Source organism: Prionailurus viverrinus, chromosome D2 (genome assembly GCF_022837055.1).
Source record: "Prionailurus viverrinus isolate Anna chromosome D2, UM_Priviv_1.0, whole genome shotgun sequence".
Taxonomy (NCBI): domain Eukaryota; kingdom Metazoa; phylum Chordata; class Mammalia; order Carnivora; family Felidae; genus Prionailurus; species Prionailurus viverrinus.
The window spans coordinates 7,189,221-7,210,634 of record NC_062571.1 but is presented as its reverse complement, the minus strand read 5'-3'; the positions used below and the strand labels follow the sequence as shown (position 1 = coordinate 7,210,634).

The 21,414-nt window shown below is 38.6% G+C and overlaps 1 protein-coding gene across 4 annotated transcripts in view; it reads left to right on the top strand.

Moving 5' to 3' along the window:
* Positions 1-21,414, top strand: part of ATAD1 (ATPase family AAA domain containing 1) — a 79,165-nt gene that overhangs the window by 37,351 nt on the left and 20,400 nt on the right. For 3 of the 4 annotated variants that reach the window (XM_047825160.1, XM_047825159.1, XM_047825158.1), the window contains exons 3-6: positions 2,075-2,173; positions 4,329-4,449; positions 9,549-9,749; positions 17,421-17,527. In XM_047825160.1, the coding sequence (XP_047681116.1) occupies positions 2,075-2,173; positions 4,329-4,449; positions 9,549-9,749; positions 17,421-17,527 (528 nt within the window). The remainder of the gene's footprint in view (positions 1-2,074; positions 2,174-4,328; positions 4,450-9,548; positions 9,750-17,420; positions 17,528-21,414) is intronic. The other variant, XM_047825161.1, reaches the window with a different exon arrangement.

Genomic DNA, 21,414 nt, shown 5'->3' with positions numbered 1-21,414 from the left:
GACCTAGAGTAAAGTTTTAAGAGCAGCTAGCTAATGGGGAAAGAGCAGGATTCCTCAACTCGGCACTGTTGACATTTGGGGCCAGATAATTGGGGAGGGGCAGGCTGTACTGTGTCTTTCAGAATGTTAAGCAGCATTCCTGTCTCTGCTGACTACATGCCAAGAGCACCCTCCCCGCAAGGTCGTGACAGCCAGAAGTCTTCCCAGACCTTGCCAGATGTCCCCTGGGGGGCAGAGTCACCCCTGGTGGAAACTTTTGTTTTACAGCATAGCCTAAAAAGAACACATGTGGGATGGCTGCACATTTATAGAAGCATAATGGAAAAGAATAATTGATGTTATTACAGAGGCTAAAATAGGATACCTTTCATACCTGACACAAAAGATTGAAAATCAGCGAAAGAGAAGATATTTACAAGAAAGAGATTAAAAAACCTGGAAAAGGCTGTTTTCTCCATTGATTCGGTAATTTTACCAGGGAGGGGGGGGCTAAATAGGAAAAACTATGTGGTTATTTATTTTAAAAATGCTACATTACTAGGATATGATTTATCCTACTTTATCCACATTTATCCTATGCTCTGAGCAGTCTGTAACTATAGTGCTGTGTGAGATGAATTTCCTTCTAGAGCAGCCATACCCCCTGACCAAAGCAAGATCTTACAAAATCAAAAGTATTTTAGGGGCGTCTGTCTGGTTCACTTGGTGGAGCATGTGACTCTTGATCTCAGGGTGGTGAATTCAGGACCCAAGTTGGACTGCAGCCTACTTAAAAATAAACAAAGTATACAATATATTTTTAAAGCATTTTAGGAAAATGTAACAAAAACAGGTATTTATCAGAGCACTTTTAAATATGTTCATTTAATTGAAATTTGAATGTGTTTTCTGTAGTCTTTTTAAGACTCCTCAGTGGTCACAAACCCCCCTGTTACAATTGGGGAACGTAGGGTCATTGGGAGGTGGTTAGAGGGTGGGCTCTGGAGTGGGGCTGCCTGCATGTGTATGTCGTCTCTTCCATTTGCTGACTTGAACCTGAGGTAGATTATTTCATCTGAGCTAAACTTTAATTTCCTTTTCTGTGGTGGGGAGAAATTGTACCTACCCCATAGGCTCGCTCGGGGGATTCAGTGAGCTAATCCATTTACGGTATTTTGGCATATGGTTTGGCCCATTCAGTAAATGTTTGTGATTATGATTGTTTTTAATTTTAATTGAAATCTTTATTGTATTGCTAGAGCTCGTAGGTTTCAGGTTAGTCTTACTTACAATTTATTTATTTTTTTAAGTGTTTATTTTTGAGAGAGAGAGAATGCGAGTGCTCACAGGGGAGGAGCTGAGAGAGAGAGAGAGAGAGAGAGAGAGAATCCCAAGCAGGCTCCGAGCTGAGCACAGAGCCTAACTTAGGGCTCAATCCCACAACCACAGCATCACTACCTAAGCTGATACCACAAGTCGGACACTTAACCCACTGAGCCACCCAGGTGCCCCATCATTTAGAATTTAGGATTTATTATCTCTGGTTGCCTAGTCCCAGGAATTGGCTTTAACCAAAAAGGACAGCATCTTCGAACAATTTGGAGTTTGATTGCTGTGGGCACCTGGTGTCGATAACTGGGTAATTTGAAGGAAGTTAAGCATCTATTTTCAGAAACTCTATTTAAGAAAAGAAACTCCAGTTGTCCATTTTTTAAATGTTTAACTGCTCTGCTCTCATCTGGAGGTTTCACCTGCACCTGTCATGATGGTCTTACTTGAAAGGACATCAAGTTGGACCCTAGAATCTCATTGGAGCAGTGCAAGGCCCTATGTGTATCTCCTCAATCATGTGCCCTAATTTTCTCATTTCCTAGGAGCTGGTTTAAATTGCCCTGGTTTCTGTGCAGTTAGACACTCACCTTTTGTCTTTACCTACAAGCTTACATTGGGGAAAGAGGAGGTCAAGGGGCCTAGAATTTCCCTGGAAAATTCTTGCATGTCTGTTCATGGCTCTTTAGACTTCACAGATAATCTCTTTTGAAGTGCCAAGACCCAAATACCAGACTAAAGGAAGTTGCTTGTTTTTTTGTTCTAGGCAGAAAAATTAATGAAACAGATTGGTGTGAAAAATGTGAAGCTTTCAGAATATGAAATGAGTATTGCAGCTCATCTCGTAGACCCTCTTAACATGCACGTACGTATCTTTAATCTTATTTAAGATCGTTTGGGTCTGGCATTTTGTGTCAGCTCCTGAAGACGGCCATATTTGATGATCCTCTAAGAGGAGTCACAGGATCTGGCATAGTTTTGTGCTCACGGACGTGACTGAGTACAGCAAAAGGATACGAGGCAAAATGAGCAAGAAAAGGGGCCTGGAGTGAAGTCTGGAAGAAACCAAGCACAGGCTTCCAGGAGCTTTCTCCCAGTGAAGTCATACGGGCTTCACTTAATTCCTTCAGCAGCAGGTTGTGAGGACAAGTGTGAAGTGCCGTGTCCACCAGGGAAGCTCAGTAGAGACTCCCAGGATTTTAATTGGGACTGGTCATGTAGACCCCACATCCCAACATCTACCAAAATTCTAGACGTTCAGAGGGGAAACACGTCCCCCGGAAACCATTTTGCTTGCACAGCGAGGTGTTCTTATTAGGGAATGAAGGAATTCTCCCGAAATTTAAGCCCCCATACTGCAGCCAAAGGCCAGCCTTGCAGGTAGGCCTTTCTAAGGACAACAGTCTGAGGCCTGCCGTGTTAACCTTTTTTGGCATACACTTGTTTAGATAAACTTGTTCTTTTATATATTCACCTTTGTGGCATATAAAACGTACTGCTTAAAGTTATGTGGATATTTGATTTGGAGTTTAAATGTAGATTTTCATATTAAGATACGGTAGGCAACACAAGATTCTGAATTCTAATTTTCTCCATTCATGGCCTTGGCAAATTGTTTCCTCTTTGAGTGTCAGTCCCCTCATGTGTAATCCAGGGAAGGTGTGATACCTGCTGTACCTACTTCAAAAGGATTATTGGAGGATAAGATTAATGTAATATATAAACTCTAAACTCCTATGTGAATATTTGATAACAGCAGGTATAAATAGGTTTTGTATGACAGATATAAATAAATAGAATAAGTATGGTATTCCTATCTCCAAATCTAGGAAATAAAAGTCTTCAATGTCTGTTAGTATCTGTGTGCACAGAGATAGATACATGTCCCCAGAGTTAATCCTCCATTTCAATTTGATTTATAAATTTACAGTGGGACTTCTTGGCTCTGTGTTCACTTCTGAGTAAGGCTGTACTAACAGACTCTCTTTTTTGTTATAGTGGAAGTAGGTGCTATTTTTTTTTTTTCCAGATTTGGCTGTGGTTTTTCACCCTTTTTTTTTTTAAAGTTGTAGTGAAAGTAAATTTCTTGTAAATATGGCTTCTGACTCACCCCACCTTCAGCCTCTTTACTCTGCCAGGTTAGAGCAAGATTGATTTTTTTTCCCCCTAGGTTTTTTCCGTTTGTTTTTTTATCCCCTCCCCCCTTCACTCCATCCCCATTTAAAAAAAAATTTTTTTTTTTTTTTACATTTATTTATTTTTGAGAAACAGAGCACAAGCAGGGGAGGGGCAGGGAGAGAGGGAGACATAGGATCCAAAGCAGGCTCCAGACTCTGAGCTGTCAGCATAGCGCCCGATATGGGGCTCGAACCCATGAACCATGAGATCATGACCTGAGCCAAAGTCAGATGCTTAACCGACTGAGCCACCCAGGCACCCCCCATCCCCATTTTTGAAGTTGAGTCAGAAGGTTTTAAAATACACAAGCTGTGCTTATTTTGACAGTATATATCCCCTATTTACAAAGATGAAAGTTTTGTTTTGAAAGTTTTATTTTTGATTAATAAAATTCAGAAGTCCAGTGTTGTGTGAACCTATTTCCAAAATGTCTACCTGTTGTGTTTGACGGCACCCTATATGAATTAGGGACACTGCTGGTAAGCTTTTCCCCATCAGCTAGCACTGAGTTCTCTGTCTGAGCTGGTTCTCCATCTTCTTGGCAGACTATTCCTTCCTCTTACATGGAGTGAATTCAGCTTATTAGATCCCTGTAGAGTTTTGAGTCCTGGGCCCAGTGCTTTTAATAGTAGATAGTTGATTATTAATTCCTTTTTGTAATTTCATGGTAATTAAATAATTTCAGTATTGCTGTAAAAAGTCTTTACTAGTATTATATATTAATCTTTTATTATTTACATATAATTATCAGATTAAGGTTTGCCATTTTGTTTTTTTTTTCCTTTTAACTTCATTGTATATATGTAAGTTGTAAAATTCATGTTGACCTTACCTTTTATCAGGTTACTTGGAGTGATATAGCAGGTCTGGATGATGTCATTACGGATCTGAAAGACACAGTCATCTTACCCATCAAAAAGAAGCATTTGTTTGAAAATTCCAGGCTTCTGCAGCCTCCAAAGGGTATGGTAAAAGTTTACATTTGCTAAAGTATTAAAAATGTAGAAAACATTGAAACTTTCTGCCATTATAGAACTGGTATCTCTGAGGTCGGATGTTGAAGAGAATACTGAGATCCGGTGAGCTGTTTTATAATTAGTAGTTTTAAAATAATTGCTCATTCTTCAGCTTCCCAAATTTAGGTAAAACTTTTTCCCTGTGATTACATGTCAAAATAATCCCTTTATTGCAAACTCATTTTTATTACTTCCAAGTAAATAAAAATTGGGAAAATTGAAATTAAAAAATCTAAAGTCATGGTATGGGTTCTTTTGTTTTCAAAGTAAGAACTCTTTTTGTTGTCTCATAATTTAGCGATATTGTTTTTTCCTCCTAGTAATCTTCATTATTTTTGGATTGCAGTGTTTTTTTAGAAGAAGTACTGGAGTACAGGTGAACTAGAAATTAAATGCTACTTATTTTTTAAGGGAAACTTCCTTATTCCTAGTTAGCGATGATTTTAAAAACCTCAGAACTCAAGAATTGGAAATGCTTATAACTCCTTCCTTACGTGTAATGCTTTTATTGTTGTCCACTCAAATATGAATCACGTTTAAACGTATTATGAAAGGTGATTCAGATGGAGCTTCAGTGACAGTTGGCAGTGAGATAAATACACGTGTGTTACCGTGGCTTTCCCCTACAAACGCTACAGCAGTGGAAAGAGTGGAAACTGCTCTTTCTTGTATTCCTCATACTAGACAGGTTTACTTTTCCGCTGCTCTTCAAGGCTGAAACCAAATTATTAGACACATTACAAAAAAAAGATCTTTAGAAATATCAACATAGTGCTGTGTGTAAGTTATGGTTGCTTGTAATCTTATTAATTTTGCAGTTATATCAAAATGCATCAATTTACATTTCAAAAGTAATTGAAGCCGATACCTGTACACTTTCACAAAGTAGATAATTTTTACTCCTGGTAAATAGAGGGTGATGATGACGTGTTCTTTTCATTAACTAAAACAGCAAAACTGTTCATTAGGTATTTTGTTTTATTTTCTGAAACAACAATACTTCCTTTTTTCCCCCCTAGCAAAAAGCATTTGGTTTATTGTGTTTTTAAAAATTTTTTCCCCAGAAGAAAATTGCAGATGATGTATCTGAGCCAAGATCAAAGAGTAAAGTACAAGTTGGCTTATTTAGTTCTTTACCCTCTTCCGGCTGGTTGGTAGTTTGAACAAGAAAGACCTTGTGTGAGTTGTCATCTCCTAGTTTCTTAATTCGTGAATCTAGAAAAGTCAGATGCAGGATGGGGCCCAGTTAGTACTTGGATGGGAGAAAAGTAAGATGCGTTTTCTGTGCTGTTCGGGAAAGCTCCAGCCCTCGTCAGCGACACCTAGCCCAGGTAATTGGGTCACTGTACCAGTCGCACTTGGTTTAAAGCCCCAGTCAATTAACACAGCAGACACCAAATTACAATGGGATACTTCAAAGTTATGTGTATATCTCGTGCTTCTTTGAAAGCATTGTCCAAAACTAGAAGTGGTTTCTGTGTGTATTTTAAAATTTTTAAGTTACCTGAGTAGCTCTTGATTATGTAATCTAAAGTTATACTGTTTGCGCCTTTTCAGCCTTGCATTTTTGGAAAGTTTTTTATCAGGAACAAAATTTGAAAAGCCATTGATTTACTTTTTGACCCTCAACATAAATTGGATGTTAGCAGACAGAAGCAGAGCGTAAAATCGGTTGTATACCGTAGTTTGTTCCATTTTTGAACTGGAAATAGGTTACATAGGTTAGAGTCGTTGTTTTATTGCCAATTTTATGTTATCCCTGGACAATTCATTGCTGTCGGGGCTAAAAGTCCGCACTGCCTTACAGACTACGCGAGGATGGTTTGAGAATGTCTTCCATAGTAGCACACGATAGCAGCCAATCATGTGAAGGTAGAAAGTTGGCAGCTGTCATGCCACCAAGTGGTCACAAGAACATGCCATAAAATGTTCATGGTTGCATTAAAAAAATAACCGTGTTTTCTTCCAAATGTTTAAAAATTTACATTGAAAATTCCATATGAATACAAACAGTTCTCGCTAAACTCTAACTTCAGTAATCATTATTTTAGCACATAAATTTTATGTTTGTGAATTTTATCATGTTCCATGTTGTGATGTTTCTTGAAAATGTAGGTAACTTAGGAAAAATATATTTTGAGAAGTGATTTTTCTGGGGCCATAAAGGCCTCCATCCCTCCCTCCACCTCCTTGAGTACTTTGTATTTAAATAGACTCAGTTTTTACAGATACTTACTTTTCCACCATTTGGACAATTTTTTTTATTAAAGCTTGAAAGTCAATAAACTAGTTCAAAAAAGAAAAAAGTTGGTTACTAATAAGGTAATATACTTGTCACTAATAAGGATTATTTCAAATTTAGATCTTTTGTCCCAATTCTTCTTTTCTTCCTCACCCTAAAGTTTTTATTTGCATGTAGTACTTACGAAGTAAAGCCCTTACTAAGACATCCACATTAAAGAGGGGTTTGAATTTTTAGCCTCTGCAAAGCATGAAGGTAATAATCGTAGTTTTTCGTTTTGTTGAAAATGGTTGTGAAAGTACCAGACTGAGCTCAAAAAAAACTAGTTAAAAGACTGCAAAACTAATAACTGAAGCCGGATGCCTCGCATTCATTGTGGGACCATTCATGTATCACTCTTCCTAAGAATGAACAGGGTAGTGTTCATCCCACAAAGGATATAGAGAAGATGGCCCTTCCACCAGTGTTACTGCTAGACTCGTTGATAACATGCCAGGTGAGACAACGTGAGTCTTAGTGAAGCAACGTGCAGAAGTGGGGATAAAACAGCCAAGTGGGTGACTGGAAAGCTGACCCTTCCATAGCTACCACCCGAGTCAGGAAGTGAACACTCCCTGCTCATACGTGCACCTCCCCTATCATGTCTGTCCTCCAGCAGAAGATTATGAAATCCCAAAGCTTTCAACGCATGTTGAGTTTCATACTCTGTAAACAAAACAAAACTGTAAAAAAGCTGCCTAATTAATAACACTAATTGTAATTCCAGAAGAAAAATATAGGAAAAACTTAATCCTGCTAAGGAGTGCCAAAACTAAACTGTCAGGAATAGAGGACTCAAAGTGATGAATGAATACTTGGAATCAAAGAGGACATTCTAAGAACACTTGCCTCGGTTTGTGAGGCGTGCTGTAGCAGCACAGTCAACAAGATACGAGGACTTTTGCATCAAAAGTTTGCTCAGAAAACCCTAAGATTCAAATAACATGCATATAAAAGTTTGTGGATCTGTATTCCATATTAAATTGTATGATCAAAATAATAAATGTCGTAATAATTCCAGGCATCTGCAGTCACTCCGTATGTTTTCAGTTTGATGTGAATTAAATGGCATTAGACCACTGCTCTGTGGTGTTCACATGTGCCATCCAAAGGAAAAAGTATCGGTAGGGGGTTCAAATTATAAATGACTTAACTACATTTTTTACACCTGAATGGACTTAGTTAAAAATTGCGAAGGGATGTACTGGCACAGCTTATTGACTTAAATTTTAAAATGGCTTCAGAAAAGTAAGATGACTAAACTTCATTGATTCTTAAAGAATTATGAAGACTCCTAGAAAAATCTGTGCGTGCCCGAGGAAAATTTTGTGTGCCTGAACATTACTTTGAAGAGCTTGATGTGAAAAATATTTGTTTTATGGAATCAAGCTTCTCATTAAAAAAAAAAAAAAATGAAAATTTAGGCAGGGTGGGATTTTAATACAAAATATTTACTTTTTTTATATTTTGTATTTTTTTAATGTTTATTATTCTTGAGAGAGAGACCGTGCACACACGTGAGCGGGGGAGGGGCAGAGGGAGAGGAAGACACGGAACTCCCAGCAGGCTCCAGAACTGAGCTGTCAGCACAGAGCCCGATGCCGGGTTCAGACCCATGAGCTGTGAGATCATGACCTGAGCCGAAGTCGGATGCATAACCGACTGAGCCACCCAGGCGCCCCTATATTTTATTTTTATTGCATAATATTTTGGAAATCTCCAAAGTCTCTTCATATTACCCTAATATGCCACCTGTAAATACTGTCTTTTTAAGTGCTATGACATGGGAAAAGTAGAGGAGCTGTGAATTAAGCAAATATTTTAAGTCTGCAGGTTATAATATTCGTCAGGCCCGTCTACAGATAATCTATAGCCAGGAACATAATTTTACTATTAACATAGAAAAATGTTACTTAATTTTAGTTGCGAAACAGTTGGTGATGATTCCCAAAATGCCCAAGGCCTCGACCAGTTTAGATCTCTCCTGTTAAAAGAATTACCTTAAGTTGTATTAAGCGGCAGACTACTGTCTGTGGAGACGATAGGTGAAGGATTCAGTTTTATTCCTTGGAGAGTAAAACAAAAGTGACTGGCAGCTTTTGTCCTTTGGAAGAAGAGATCATTATCTGTTTGGAAAAAGGCGTGTGCCCTTTTGGATAAAACTTAAGTCTCAGTAACATCAAAACGGGGTTTGCTGCAGCCTGTTTTCGTTGTTGTTGTTTAATGTTTATTTTTGAGAAAGAGAAACAGAGCACAAGCGGGGGAGGGGCAGAGAGAGAGAGACGGAGACACGGAATCCAAAGCAAGCTCCAGGCTCTGAGCTGTCAGCACAGAGCCTGATGTGAGGCTTGAACTTATAAACCGTGAGATCGTGACCTGAGCTGAAGTTGGACACCCAACCGACTGAGCCACCCAGGTGCCCCTCCTGCAGCCTGTTTTGAAGAAGTTTTCAGTTTTCTCTGGGCTGTTCTAATGTGCTGTAGTGCTCTGTTAGCTTGTGAAGGTGGAGGGCATTGGACCATTTTGTCAACCATGGATCGAGTGGCGTGAGTTTGGATGTCAAGGGGATCCTGAGCTAGACCTTTGCGTGAAGGGAGAAGGCACAAGCATGCTGTAATTTTATAGCCGTCACTGACACTGAACTTAGGAAGTGGCGCCTTCCTTTCCTACCATTAACATGTTGGGGAAAATTTTAGTGTGGGCCGAATTAGTGTGTTGATTATCACATAAAAACGTAAATAATAAAATGACATGTTAATTTCCAGGAGTTCTTCTGTATGGGCCTCCAGGCTGTGGTAAGACATTGATTGCCAAGGCCACAGCCAAAGAAGCAGGCTGTCGATTTATTAACCTTCAGCCTTCAACGCTGACGGATAAGTGGTACGGAGAGTCTCAGAAACTGGCTGCTGCGGTCTTCTCCCTTGCCATAAAGCTACAGCCTTCCATCATTTTTATAGATGAAATAGGTATGCGACTTTTCTGTGTGAGCATTTTATAACGCCATTTTTAAGGGTGGTATTTAGATGACCAGATTTAGTTTTCAACATTTATTAGGGCAAATTAGTAATACAAAAGAGATCACCAACATCCTTATATGCTGTGTATAATTTATTCCAGAATGAACCATAATCTGTTCATTCCGCTGCTCGGTAGTAGTTTCCTGTCTTCTCCGTATTACAAACATCATGCGGTAGACATCTGTGTACGTGTTTGGTCATGTACATGTGCTTGTCCAGGCTGCATGCCCAGAAGTTGAACTGTTAGGTTGTGTGACATGTCTGTCTTCAGCCTCACTAGGATTACCAGTTGTTAAAAGTGGTTTTACCTGTTTTCACTCTCTCCGTTATATAGTTTCCCTGCATACCCCTAAAATTTATTTTTTCAGATATTATCATTGATTGATTGATTTTTTTTTTTTGTCAAACTAAAGAACACGAATTATCATTGTTTCGTGTTTCCCTGCATTGCTAGTAAATTTGGGCATCTCTTACCATGCTGACTAGTCATTGAGTTTCCTTGCTTATAAATTGTCAGTTTTTCTTTGGGGTTATTTGCATTTTCTTGGTAATTCTTTGTTGATACTTATTATGATTGCAAATATTTTCTAGACTGGCTTTTCACTTTATGATAATTTCTTTTACAGAAATTTAAATTTAGTTGCATATATCTTTTTATTATGATTTATACTTTTTGTGTCTGGCTTACAAATTTCTTCCCTACCCCCATAAATATCCCTCTTTTCAAAATATATATTGTGAAGTAGGAATCTAATTTCATTCTTTTCCATATAGACAGCCAATTTATAAAATAGATTATCTTTCCCTATTTGTTCATGACTTTTATGTTAGTATACTTTTTCTGTATTTTATGGATCATCAGTATTTTTGGTTCTGCTCCTGGTATGGTAAGTCATAATAAAATTATGGTGATTGAAACTATAGCTTTGAATTAGTTATACTATTATATGTAATGTGATAGACTATACAGAAATATATAGAGAAAAATGGTATAGATATGTAATACTTTGGTTACTTGTCTGTCTTGTGTGTCTCATCAGTTTATTACAGCTATTTTGGAGTTTTGGTGTGAATTTTGCATAAAAGCGCTTATAGCTAGATTTAAAAAAATTTTAATCTAAGACACTTTAACCAGGGGGTGTGGTCAGTCTCCCTTTATTTTGATAGCTCATGTATTTAGATTTATTTCTGCCACATTACGTGTGCTTTTTTATTTGCCAATCTAGTGGACTTTTCTCACTTTATCCCCTTTTCCCTGCTACAGGTTTAGAAGTAACATATTCTTTTTCTTTAGTGAAACATTTAGAATACCTACTTGCCTTGAAAGTCTAGGCTAATCATTTCTGCCCTCCTCCCAAATAATTCCAGGGACCTTAGAACTCTTGAACACTAATCGTCCCACTCATTCCTTACATGTTAACATTTTCTCTTATTTTACAGTCTCCATAGTGGTTGTTATTTCTGTACTGGCAGTACTTGTTTAGAGACCACGTCTGCCAGTTTCTTTGCTCACTGTTGCTTCTTTACAAAGCTGCCTTTTCTGGATTTAATTCCCTTCACTGAAGTCTATCAGAGTTCTTTCAGCAAAGATCATGAATACAGTAAATTCTGTCTTTGGGTGAAAATGTGTTAATTCTACCTTCACTCTTAAATGATAACAGAATTATTTTTCTTCAGCATTTTGAAGCTACAAGTCCATTGTCTTCCAGTCTTTCTTGTTGCTTTCAAGAATTCTGCTTATAGTCAAATATTGCTTTGTAAGTAATTTTATCTTTTCTCTCTAGTGTTATTAGATTGTTATCTTGTTCTCCTGTTTGATTATGGTTTTTCCAGGTCTGTATTTATTTTTATTATCCCACTGAGACTTACTGTGGTTCTTAATCTGATGATTCGTGGTTTTCATTCCAGAAAATTTCTCAGCCACTGTGTATCTTTGATTGTGGCGAGACTTCCATTTTATGTATGTATATATTTATATATGTATCTACCCTCTCTACTTAATTTTGAGTCATTGCCACATCGAGTTCTCCCATATTTCATCAGTTCTAAAATATACCATTTTGTTATTTACATTTTAACCTTTCTGAAGTTGGGGTAACATGTTATAATTTAATTGGCAGAGTTTTTTCTTTGAGTATTATAACTTACTTGGCAACATTTGAACCTTTGTTGATACATAAAATAATGATACAACTAAAACATCAATCTTTAAGTCTTAAAAAGCAGTTCTTTGCTTGGCTATGTTAACCTCACAGCCATTGGGTTTGTATTCTGTTGATTACATTTGAACTTTAGAAGTTCTATTGGTTCTTTTTTAAATTTCCCTTTTTTCACTATAGTTGCTTTTCTGTTTGAATTTCAGTCCCTTTTATGTCTTGTTTTTTTTGTTTGTTTTTGTTTTTGTTTTTTAAGTTACTTATCTTGGGAGAGACAGAGACACCACGAGTGGGGGAGGGTCAGAGAGAGAGGAAAGAGAGAATCCCAAGCAGGCTGTGCTGTCAGTGGGGCTCAAACCCACAAACCGTGAGATTGCGACCTGAGCCAAAACCAAGAGTTGGACGCTTAACCCAACTGAGCCACCCAGGCACCACCCCCTCTTATGTCTCAGTTTTAAGCATACTGTTTTTATATATAGTTTTTTTGGATTGTTCTGTTGTCTGAAATTCTACTTCTCCTTTGTATTGTTAAGTGTTTCATACTAACTTGTTTCCTTGGCTCATTTCTAACGTTAGATAGCCTACAGCTTGTTTTTATAGGAGAATTCTGTGTTGCCTAACAGTCAGAGTGCTTTCCCTACCTTCCACTTAGAGCCTGTGTGTGGAGTCTGATCATTCAGGGCCAATTTTTATGATAATTTCTCAGTGTGGATGTTCCTAGACTGAATGACAGCACAAATCCAGTCTTCGTGCCTGAGGGAGAGCCCCTGTGACCTTAGTTTTTTATTTTTCAGGGGAGACCTGGAGACCCTGGTCTCTGGGAGACCCCCAGAGCCCAGACAAGACGGACTTGGTCTTTAACTCCCTGCAGTAGTGAGCAGGATTTTTTTTCTTGTCTACACTTTCTGTGAGTGTACATCCTTTTGAGCAGCTTGGTTTCAGCGTGGACATGAACGCCGAGGCGGTACACGCGTCCCTGCCTCCCTGCCGTGTCCACAAGTGCACGTGTCCACAGTTGGCACAGACACCTCGTGCTCCCACCACATATTTCCTGAATTCTGACGGTTGTTTTTCTCTCTTTCTTACAATCTCAGATATTCGTTAAGCTGTTGTTTTTTTTTTTAAAAACTGGGCTCTGTTATTTAGAACCGTTTTAAGTTTACAGAAAGCAGAACATAGAAAGTTCCCATACACACATCCCCTACGCACAGTTTTCCTATTATCAGTACTTTGCATTCGTGTGATACATTTGTTATAATTGATGAGCCTGTGTTGCTACATTATTAATCACTAAAGTCCGTAGTTTATATTAAGGGTCATTCTTTGTGTTTATAGGCTTTGACTAATGCATAATGTCATGTATCTACCATTACTGTATCAGACAGAATAGTTTCACCGCCCTGAAAACCCCCTGTGCCCCACCTGTTCATCCTAAACTCCCAAAGTCCCAGCAGCCACTAGTCTTTTTACTATCTTGCCTTTTACAGAGTATTGTAATTGGAATCATACAGTATGTAGCCTTTTCAGACTGGCTTCTTTCACTTAGCAATATGCATTTAAGGCTCCTCCGTGTCTTTGTGGCTTAGTAGCTCATTTCTTTTTATGGCTGAGTAATATTCCATTGTGTGGTTGTACCACGGTTTGTTTATCCATTCATCTGTTGAGGGACATCTTGGTTGCTTCCAATTTGGGGCGATTGTGAATAAAGCTGCTAACAACAGTGATGTGCAAGATTTTGCGTGGACATACATTTTCAGCTCAATTGGGTAAATGCCTGGGAGCGCGTTTACTGGATCCTACAGTGAAACTCTAGCTTTGTAAGAAACCACCAAACTGACTTCCAAGATGGCTCTGTGATTTTGCAGTTCTACTGGCAATGAATGAGCGGTCCTCTTGCTCAGCATCCTGTCCATCACTTGATATTATCAGTGTTTTGGAACTTAGCCATCCTAGCAAGCATGTAGCGAGCGGTATCTCATTTAAAGTTACAGTTCCCTAACGACATAGGACGTTGGGCATCTTTTCATGTGTTTATTTGCCATCCGTGTATCTTTGAAGTGTGTGTTCAGCTCTTTGGCCCATTTTTTAATTGGGTGGTTTTCTTATTATTTAATTTTATGTTCTTTGTATATTTTGGATACACACTTTTTATCAGGGAAGTATTTTGAAAATCTTTTGTCCTAGTCTGTGGCTTATATCTACTCTCTCTCTTCTCTCTCTCTCTCTGTCTCTCTCTCTCACTGTCTCTTTTTTTAAATGCTTATTTTTGAGACAGAGCATGAGTGGGGGAGGGGCATAGAGAGAGGGCCACAGAATTCAAGGCAGGCTCCAGGCTCTGAGCTGTCAGCACAGGGCCTGACCCACAGCTGGAACCCACAAACCATGAGATCATGACCTGAGCAGAAGTCAGATGCTCAACCAACTGAGCCTCCCAGGCGCCCTGGCTTATCTCTTCTCTTACCAGTGTCTTCCACAGGGAAGAATTTTTAATTTTGTTTTTCTTTATTGAGCATTTAAAACTTTTTTTTAGCTTGTTTTATTTTTTATTTTTTTTAAATTTACATCAAAATTAGCTAGCATCTAGTACAACAATGATTTCAGGAGGAGATTCCTTAGTGCCCCTTACCCATTTAGCCCATCCCCCCTCCCACAACCCCTCCAGTAACCCTCAGTTTGTTCTCCATATTTATGAGTCTCTTCTGTTTTGTCCCCCTCCCTGTTTTTATATTATTTTTGTTTCCCTTTCCTTATGTTCATCTGTTTTGTCTCTTAAAGTCCTCATAGGAGTGAAATTATATGATTTTTGTCTTTCTCTGACTAATTTAGCGTAATACCCTCCAGTTCCATCCACGTAGTTGCAAATGGCAAGATTTCATTCTTTTTGATTGCTGAGTAATACTCCTTTGTGTGTGTGTGTGTGTGTGTGTGTGTGTGTGTGTGTGTGTGTGTGTATACCACATCTTCTTTATCCATTCATCCATCAATGGACATTTGGGCCCTTTCCATACTTTGGCTATTGTCAGTAGTGCTGCTATAAACATGGGGGTGCATGTGTCCCTTCGAAACAGCACACCTGTATCCCTTGGATAAATACCTAGTAGTACAATTGCTGGGTCGTAGGGTAGTTCTATTTTTAGTTTTTTGAGGAACCTCCATACTGTTTTCCAGAGGGGCTGCACCAGCTTGCATTCCCACCAACAATGCAAAAGAGATCCTCTTTCTCCGCATCCTCGCCAACATCCGTTGTTGCCTGAGTTGTTAATGTGAGCCATTCTGACAGGTGGGAGGTGGTATCTCATTGTGGTTTTGATGTGTATTTCCCTGATGATGAGTGATGTGGAGCATTTTTTCATGTGTCGGTTGGCCATCTGGATATCTTCTTTGGAGAAGTGTCTATTCATGTCTTCACTGGATTATTTGTTTTTTGGGTGTTGAGTTTGATAAGTTCTTTATAGATTTTGGATACTAACCCTTTATCTGATCTGTCATTTGCAAATATCTTCTCCCATTCTGTCAATTGCCTTTTAGTTTTGCTGATTGTTTCCTTCGCTGTGCAGAAGCTTTTATTTTGACGAGGTCCCAGTAGTTCATTTTTGAGCATTTTTAAATTTTAATAATGCCCAAGTTAACTATTTTTTTTTGGATCGATTATGCTTTTGGTGTTGTATGTAAAAACTCATCACCAAACCCAAGGTCATGTAGATTTTCTCCTATGTTATCTTTGGACGTTTTGCAGTTTTGTGTTTTACATTTAGATCTAGAATCAATTTTCAGTTAATTGTTGTGCACAGTATAAGGTCTTTGTCTAGATAGATTTTTAGCACATGGATGTTCAGTTGTTCTAGCACCATTTGTCAGGTATGCATTAACTTTAAAAATATTTTTTTCCCAACTTTTTTGTTAGTATCTACATATATGTCTTTTTCCATCCTTTGCAACATTCTGAGCTCTTAGATTTAAAGTGTCTCTTGTAAGCAGCACACATTTGGGTCTCCTAAGTGTCCAGTCTGATTTCCTAACCACCTATGTAGGTACTCTAAGACCATTTACATTTAACATTTTTTCTTTAATTTTTCTTCTATGTTTATTTACTTTTGAGAGAGAGAGACAGACAGAGCGCAAGTAGGGACAGGGCAGAGAGAGAGGGAGACACAGGTTCCCAAGCAGGATCCAGGCTCACAGAGCCTGACGCAGGGCTTGAACCCATGAACTGTGAGATCATGACCTGAGGTGAAGTTGGACGCTTAACCGACTGGGCCACCCAGGCGCCCCTACATTTAACATTTGATGTAATTACTAATATAGTTAGGTTATTTATACTTCTCCAGCATTTTAAGTTTTTTATATTATTTCAAGCAGCTGTCTTGCCAGAACCAACTTCTTAGTAATGAAGATGATTTAGGAATAATTGATAGCAGAATTATGGTGGTTAGCTGGCAGCTGTACTGACACATATTATCTTTAAAAAGAAGCAATTTAAAAATGACTACATTTTCTACCTCCAGAATAGATGGGTTAGTTTTGTACCTAGTCCAACAGTGGGACGGATTGTATGAAACTGAAACTACAAAAGAAAATCCAGAATGTGTATTTGTCATCCAAAGACCCTGTAAAAAAAAATTTTTTTTTTAAGTTTGGACCAAAGCATTTCTGTGTAACTCACACGTATGATTGTAGTTTCAGTGCTAAAATGCTAGTTATTTGAAGGGATAGAAGACAAAGCACTTGAAATAGGATTATACTAGAAAATCTAGGACTTATGACTGTCTTTTTTTCATAATTAGGATGTACTGTTCCTCCTACCCCTCTTTAAGAGCATTTCATGTTCTTTGTAGATAATTGGGAAGACAGCAAATAGTTCAAGAGAACATTTAAATTGTCCTCGAGTCTGTCACTGAGAGATAACTAAAGCGATTAGCGTTCTGGTGTATTTTCTTGCTGGCTTCTTTACATTGTGTCACGTATATGCACATGCCTACAAGCATGTGTGTTCGAAACCATTTTCTGTCCTGCATTTCCCACAGAATGGTGTTTTGACATTTTTCCAATGCCATTTTTCTTTATTTCCAGGAAAAGCGTGTGAAGAAAAAGAGTGTGACCCACAATTAAGAATACATAGGATGCACATAACCTGGGATGTTAGGGCCAAAGCATACAGACCTTCCTCCAAGACACCACTTGATCCGTATCTTCTAATTACCCGATCCTGTACTTCTTTGCATATGTTGGCATTAATGTATTGATAGGAAAGAATTGAAGATTGGGAGTTGATTGCGTTTTAATTTCTTAATTATTTGCCAAAATTGTTGTATCAGACCAATGTATGAAAAGGCATAGTTGAACTCTTTGTCTTGTACTCTTTCGCAAATTTGTTAGCTTTTGATTTTTTGGTTAATGATTTGAAGTTTTACAATGAGTAAATAATTCAAATTAGTTTCTAAGGTTGAGGACTTCTTCCTTCTAGACTCCTTTCTGCGAAACCGTTCAAGTTCTGACCATGAAGCTACCGCCATGATGAAAGCTCAGTTTATGAGTCTGTGGGACGGATTGGATACTGACCACAGCTGTCAGGTGTGTGAAAGAAATCTGCCTTCAGCCGGTGGTGGTGGTGGGTGCTGATGGGGGATGGGGGGCAGCAGTGGGTGCTGGTGGCAGTGGCGATGGGTGTGGGGGGTGGCGGTGGTAGTAGGAAAAAATTTAGTGGGCCTCTTCTTAGGCTTTTTTAGAGAAGTTTTTTGTTGTTGTTGGTTCAGTCATTTGTTAGTAAAACTTTATCAATTCATTTAATAGTTTATTTCATATTTCACGGATACAAAATGTTTAATACTTAGTTTTATGGGCCTAGAAAAAAAATTTTTTTACCTTTTGGTTGGTTTTATTTTTTATTTATTTATTTTTTATTAATTTTATTATTTTTTTAATTTACATCCAAATGAGCATACAGTGCACCAGTGATTTTAGGAGGAAATTCATTAGTGCCCCTTACCCATTTAACCCATCCCCCCTCCCACGACCCCTCCAGTAACCCTTAGTTTGTTCTCTGTATTTAAGAGTCTCTTCTGTTTTGTCCCCCTCCCTGTTTTTATTATTATTTTTGTTTCCCTTCCCTTATGTTCATCTGTTTTGTCTCTTAAAGTCCTCATAGGAGTGAAGTCCTATGATATTTGTCTTTCTCTGACTAATTTCACTAGGTATAATACCCTCCAGTTCCATCCACGTACCTGCAAATGGCAAGATTTCATTTTGATTGCTGAGTAATACTCCATTGTATATATATACACATTTTCTTTATCCAATTATCCATTGATGGCTCTTTTCATACTTTGGCTATTGTTGATAGTGCTGCTATAAACATGGGGGTGCATGTGTCCCTTCGAAACAGCACACCTGTATCCGTGGAGAAATGCCTAGTTGTGCAATTGCTGGGTTGTAGGGTAGTTCTATTTTTAGTTTTTTGAGGAACCTCCATACTGTTTTCCAGAGGGGCTGCACCAGCTTGCATTCCCACCAGCAGTGCAAAAGAGATCCTCTCTCTCCGCATCCTCGCCAACATCCGTTGTTGCCTGAGTTGTTAATGTGAGCCATTCTGACAGGTGGGAGGTGGTATCTCATTGTGGTTTTGATGTGTATTTCCCTGATGATGAGTGATGCGGAGCATTTTTTCATGTGTCGGTTGGCCATCTGGATATCTGCTTTGGAGAAGTGTCTAGTCATGTCTTTTGCCCATGTCTTCACTGGATTATTTGTTTTTTGGGGGTTGAGTTTGATAAATTCTTTATAGATTTTGGATACTAACCCTTTATCTGATCTGTCATTTGCAAATATCTTCTCCCATTCTGTCAGTTGCCTTTTAGTTTTGCTGATTGTTTCCTTCGCTGTGCAGAAGCTTTTTATTTTGATGAGGTCCCAGTAGTTCATTTTTGCTTTTGTTTCCCTTGCCTCCGGAGACGTGTTGAGTAAGAAGTTGCTGTGGCTGAAGTCAGAGAGGTTTTTGCCTGTTTCCTCTTTGAGGATTTTGATGGCTTCCTGTCTTAGATTTAGGTCTTTCATCCATTTTGAGTTTGTTTTTGTGTATGGTGTAAAAAAGTGGTCCGGGTTCATTTTTCTGCATGTCGCTGTCCAGTTTTCTCAGCACCACTTGCTGAAGAGACTGCCTTTATTCCATTGGATATTCTTTCTTGCTTTGTCAAAGATTAGTTGGCCATACGTTTGTGCGTCCATTTCTAGGTTCTCTATTCTGTTCCATTGATCTGAGTGTCTGTTCTTGTGCCAGTACCATACTGTCTTGATGATGACAGCTTTGTAGTATAGCTTGAAGTCTGGGATTGTGGTGCCTCCTGCTTCGGTTTTCTTTTTCAGGATTGCTTTGGCTATTCGGGGTCTTTTCTGGTTCCATACAAATTTTAGGATTATTTTTTCTAGCTCTCTGAAGAATGCTGGTGTTACTTTGATAGGGATTGCATTGAATATGTAGATTGCTTTGGGTAGTATTGACATTTTAATAACATTTGTTCTTCCTATCCAGGAGCATGGAATCTTTTTCCATTTTTTGTGTGTCTTCAGTTTCTTTCATAAGCTTTTTATGGTTTTCAGTGTATAGATTTTTCACGTCGTTGGTTAGATTTATTCCTAGGTATTTTATGTTTTTTGGTGTAATTGTAAATGGGATCGATTCCTTGATTTCTCTTTCTGTTGCTTCATTGTTGGTTTATAGGAATGCAACCAATTTCTGTGCATTGATTTTATATCCTGCAACTTTGCTGAGTTCATGAATCAGTTCTAGTAGTTTTTTGGTGGAATCTTTTGGGTTTTCCATATAGAGTATCATGTCATCTGTGAAGAGTGAAAGTTTGACCTCCTTCTGGCCGATTCGGATGCCTTTTATTTCTTTGTGTTGTCTGATTGCAGAGGCTAAGACTTCCAATACTGTGTTGAATAACAGTGGCGAGAGTGGGCATCCCTGTCTTGTTCCTGACCTTAGGGGGAAAGCTCTCAGTTTTTCCCCATTGAGGATGATATTAGCGTTGGGTCTTTCTTATATGGCTTTTATGATCTCAAGGTTGATCTTTCTATCCCTACTTTCTTGAGGGTTTTTATCAAGAAAGGATGCTGTATTTTGTCAAATGCTTTCTCTGCATCTATTGAGAGGATCATATGGTTCTTGTCCTTTCTTTTTTTAAAACATTTTTTTAAATGTTTATTTTTGACAGAGAGAGACAGAGCATGAGTGGGGGAGGGGCAGAGAGAGAGGGAGACACAGAATCTGAAGTAGGCTCCAGGTTCTGAGCTGTCAGCACAGAGCCTGACGCGGGGCTCAAACTCACAGACTGTGAGATCATGACCTGAGCCAAAGTCGGACACTCAACTGACTGAGCCACCCAGGTGCCCCGGTTCTTGTCCTTTCTTTTATTGATGTGATGAACCATGTTAATTGTTTTGTGGATATTGAACTAGCCCCGCATCCCAGGTATAAATCCCACTTGGTCATGGTGAATAATTTTTTTGATGTATTGTTGGAGCCGGTTGGCTAATAATCTTGTTGAGATTTTTGCCTCCATGTTCATCAGGGAAGTCGGTCTATAGTTCTCCTTTTTTAGCGGGGTCTCTGGTTTTGGAGTCAAGGTAATGCTGGCTTCATGTTTGGTAGAATTCCCCTGGAAAGCCGTCTGGGCCTGGACTCTTGTTTTTTGGGAGATTTTTGATTACTAATTCTATTTCCTTACTGGTTATGGGTCTGTTCAAATTTTCTATTTCTTCCTGTTTCACTGTTGGTAGCTTATATGATTCTAGGAATTTGTCCATTTCTTCCAGATTACCCATTTTATTGGCATATAATTCCTCATAATATTCTCTTATTACTGTTTTTATTTCTGCTGTGTTGATTGTGATCTCTCCTCTTTCATTCTTGATTTTATTTATTTGGGTCCTTTCCTTTTCCTTTTTGATCCAACTGGCTAGTGGTTTATCAATTTTGTTAATTCTTTCAAAGAACCACCTTCTGGTTTTGTTGAGAAGTTCTTTGTTTTTGTTTTTGTTTTTAATAATTATTTATACTTACCATTAAGTGATGGGGATCTGAAAGAATGGTTTGTGTATACTTTTGGTCATTTTGAGGGTTTATGTTAAACACAATGTTAAAAGATTGCCTAAGTGCCTGAAACAAATACTACAGAAAAGAGAAAACCGGGGTGAAGTCTCTCCTCTGAGGGAAAGGAAACAACTAGTGGCCGTGGGTACTCTGTGCATGTTTCGACCCTTTACCGTGAATCTTACACTCCCTCCTCTCAGTTCCTGTCCCCTTAGTTTCACTTTACTACTTTCATTAGCTGCTGGAACTCACACACTTTCCCACTTCCTGCCCCATGTACTTTCCTTAGGATCCCACTTTTATGAAAGTCTTTTATCCTACGCTTTGTCTCTGCCCTGTGGGCTCTGAAAACCAGAACCAAGGTCCCCTG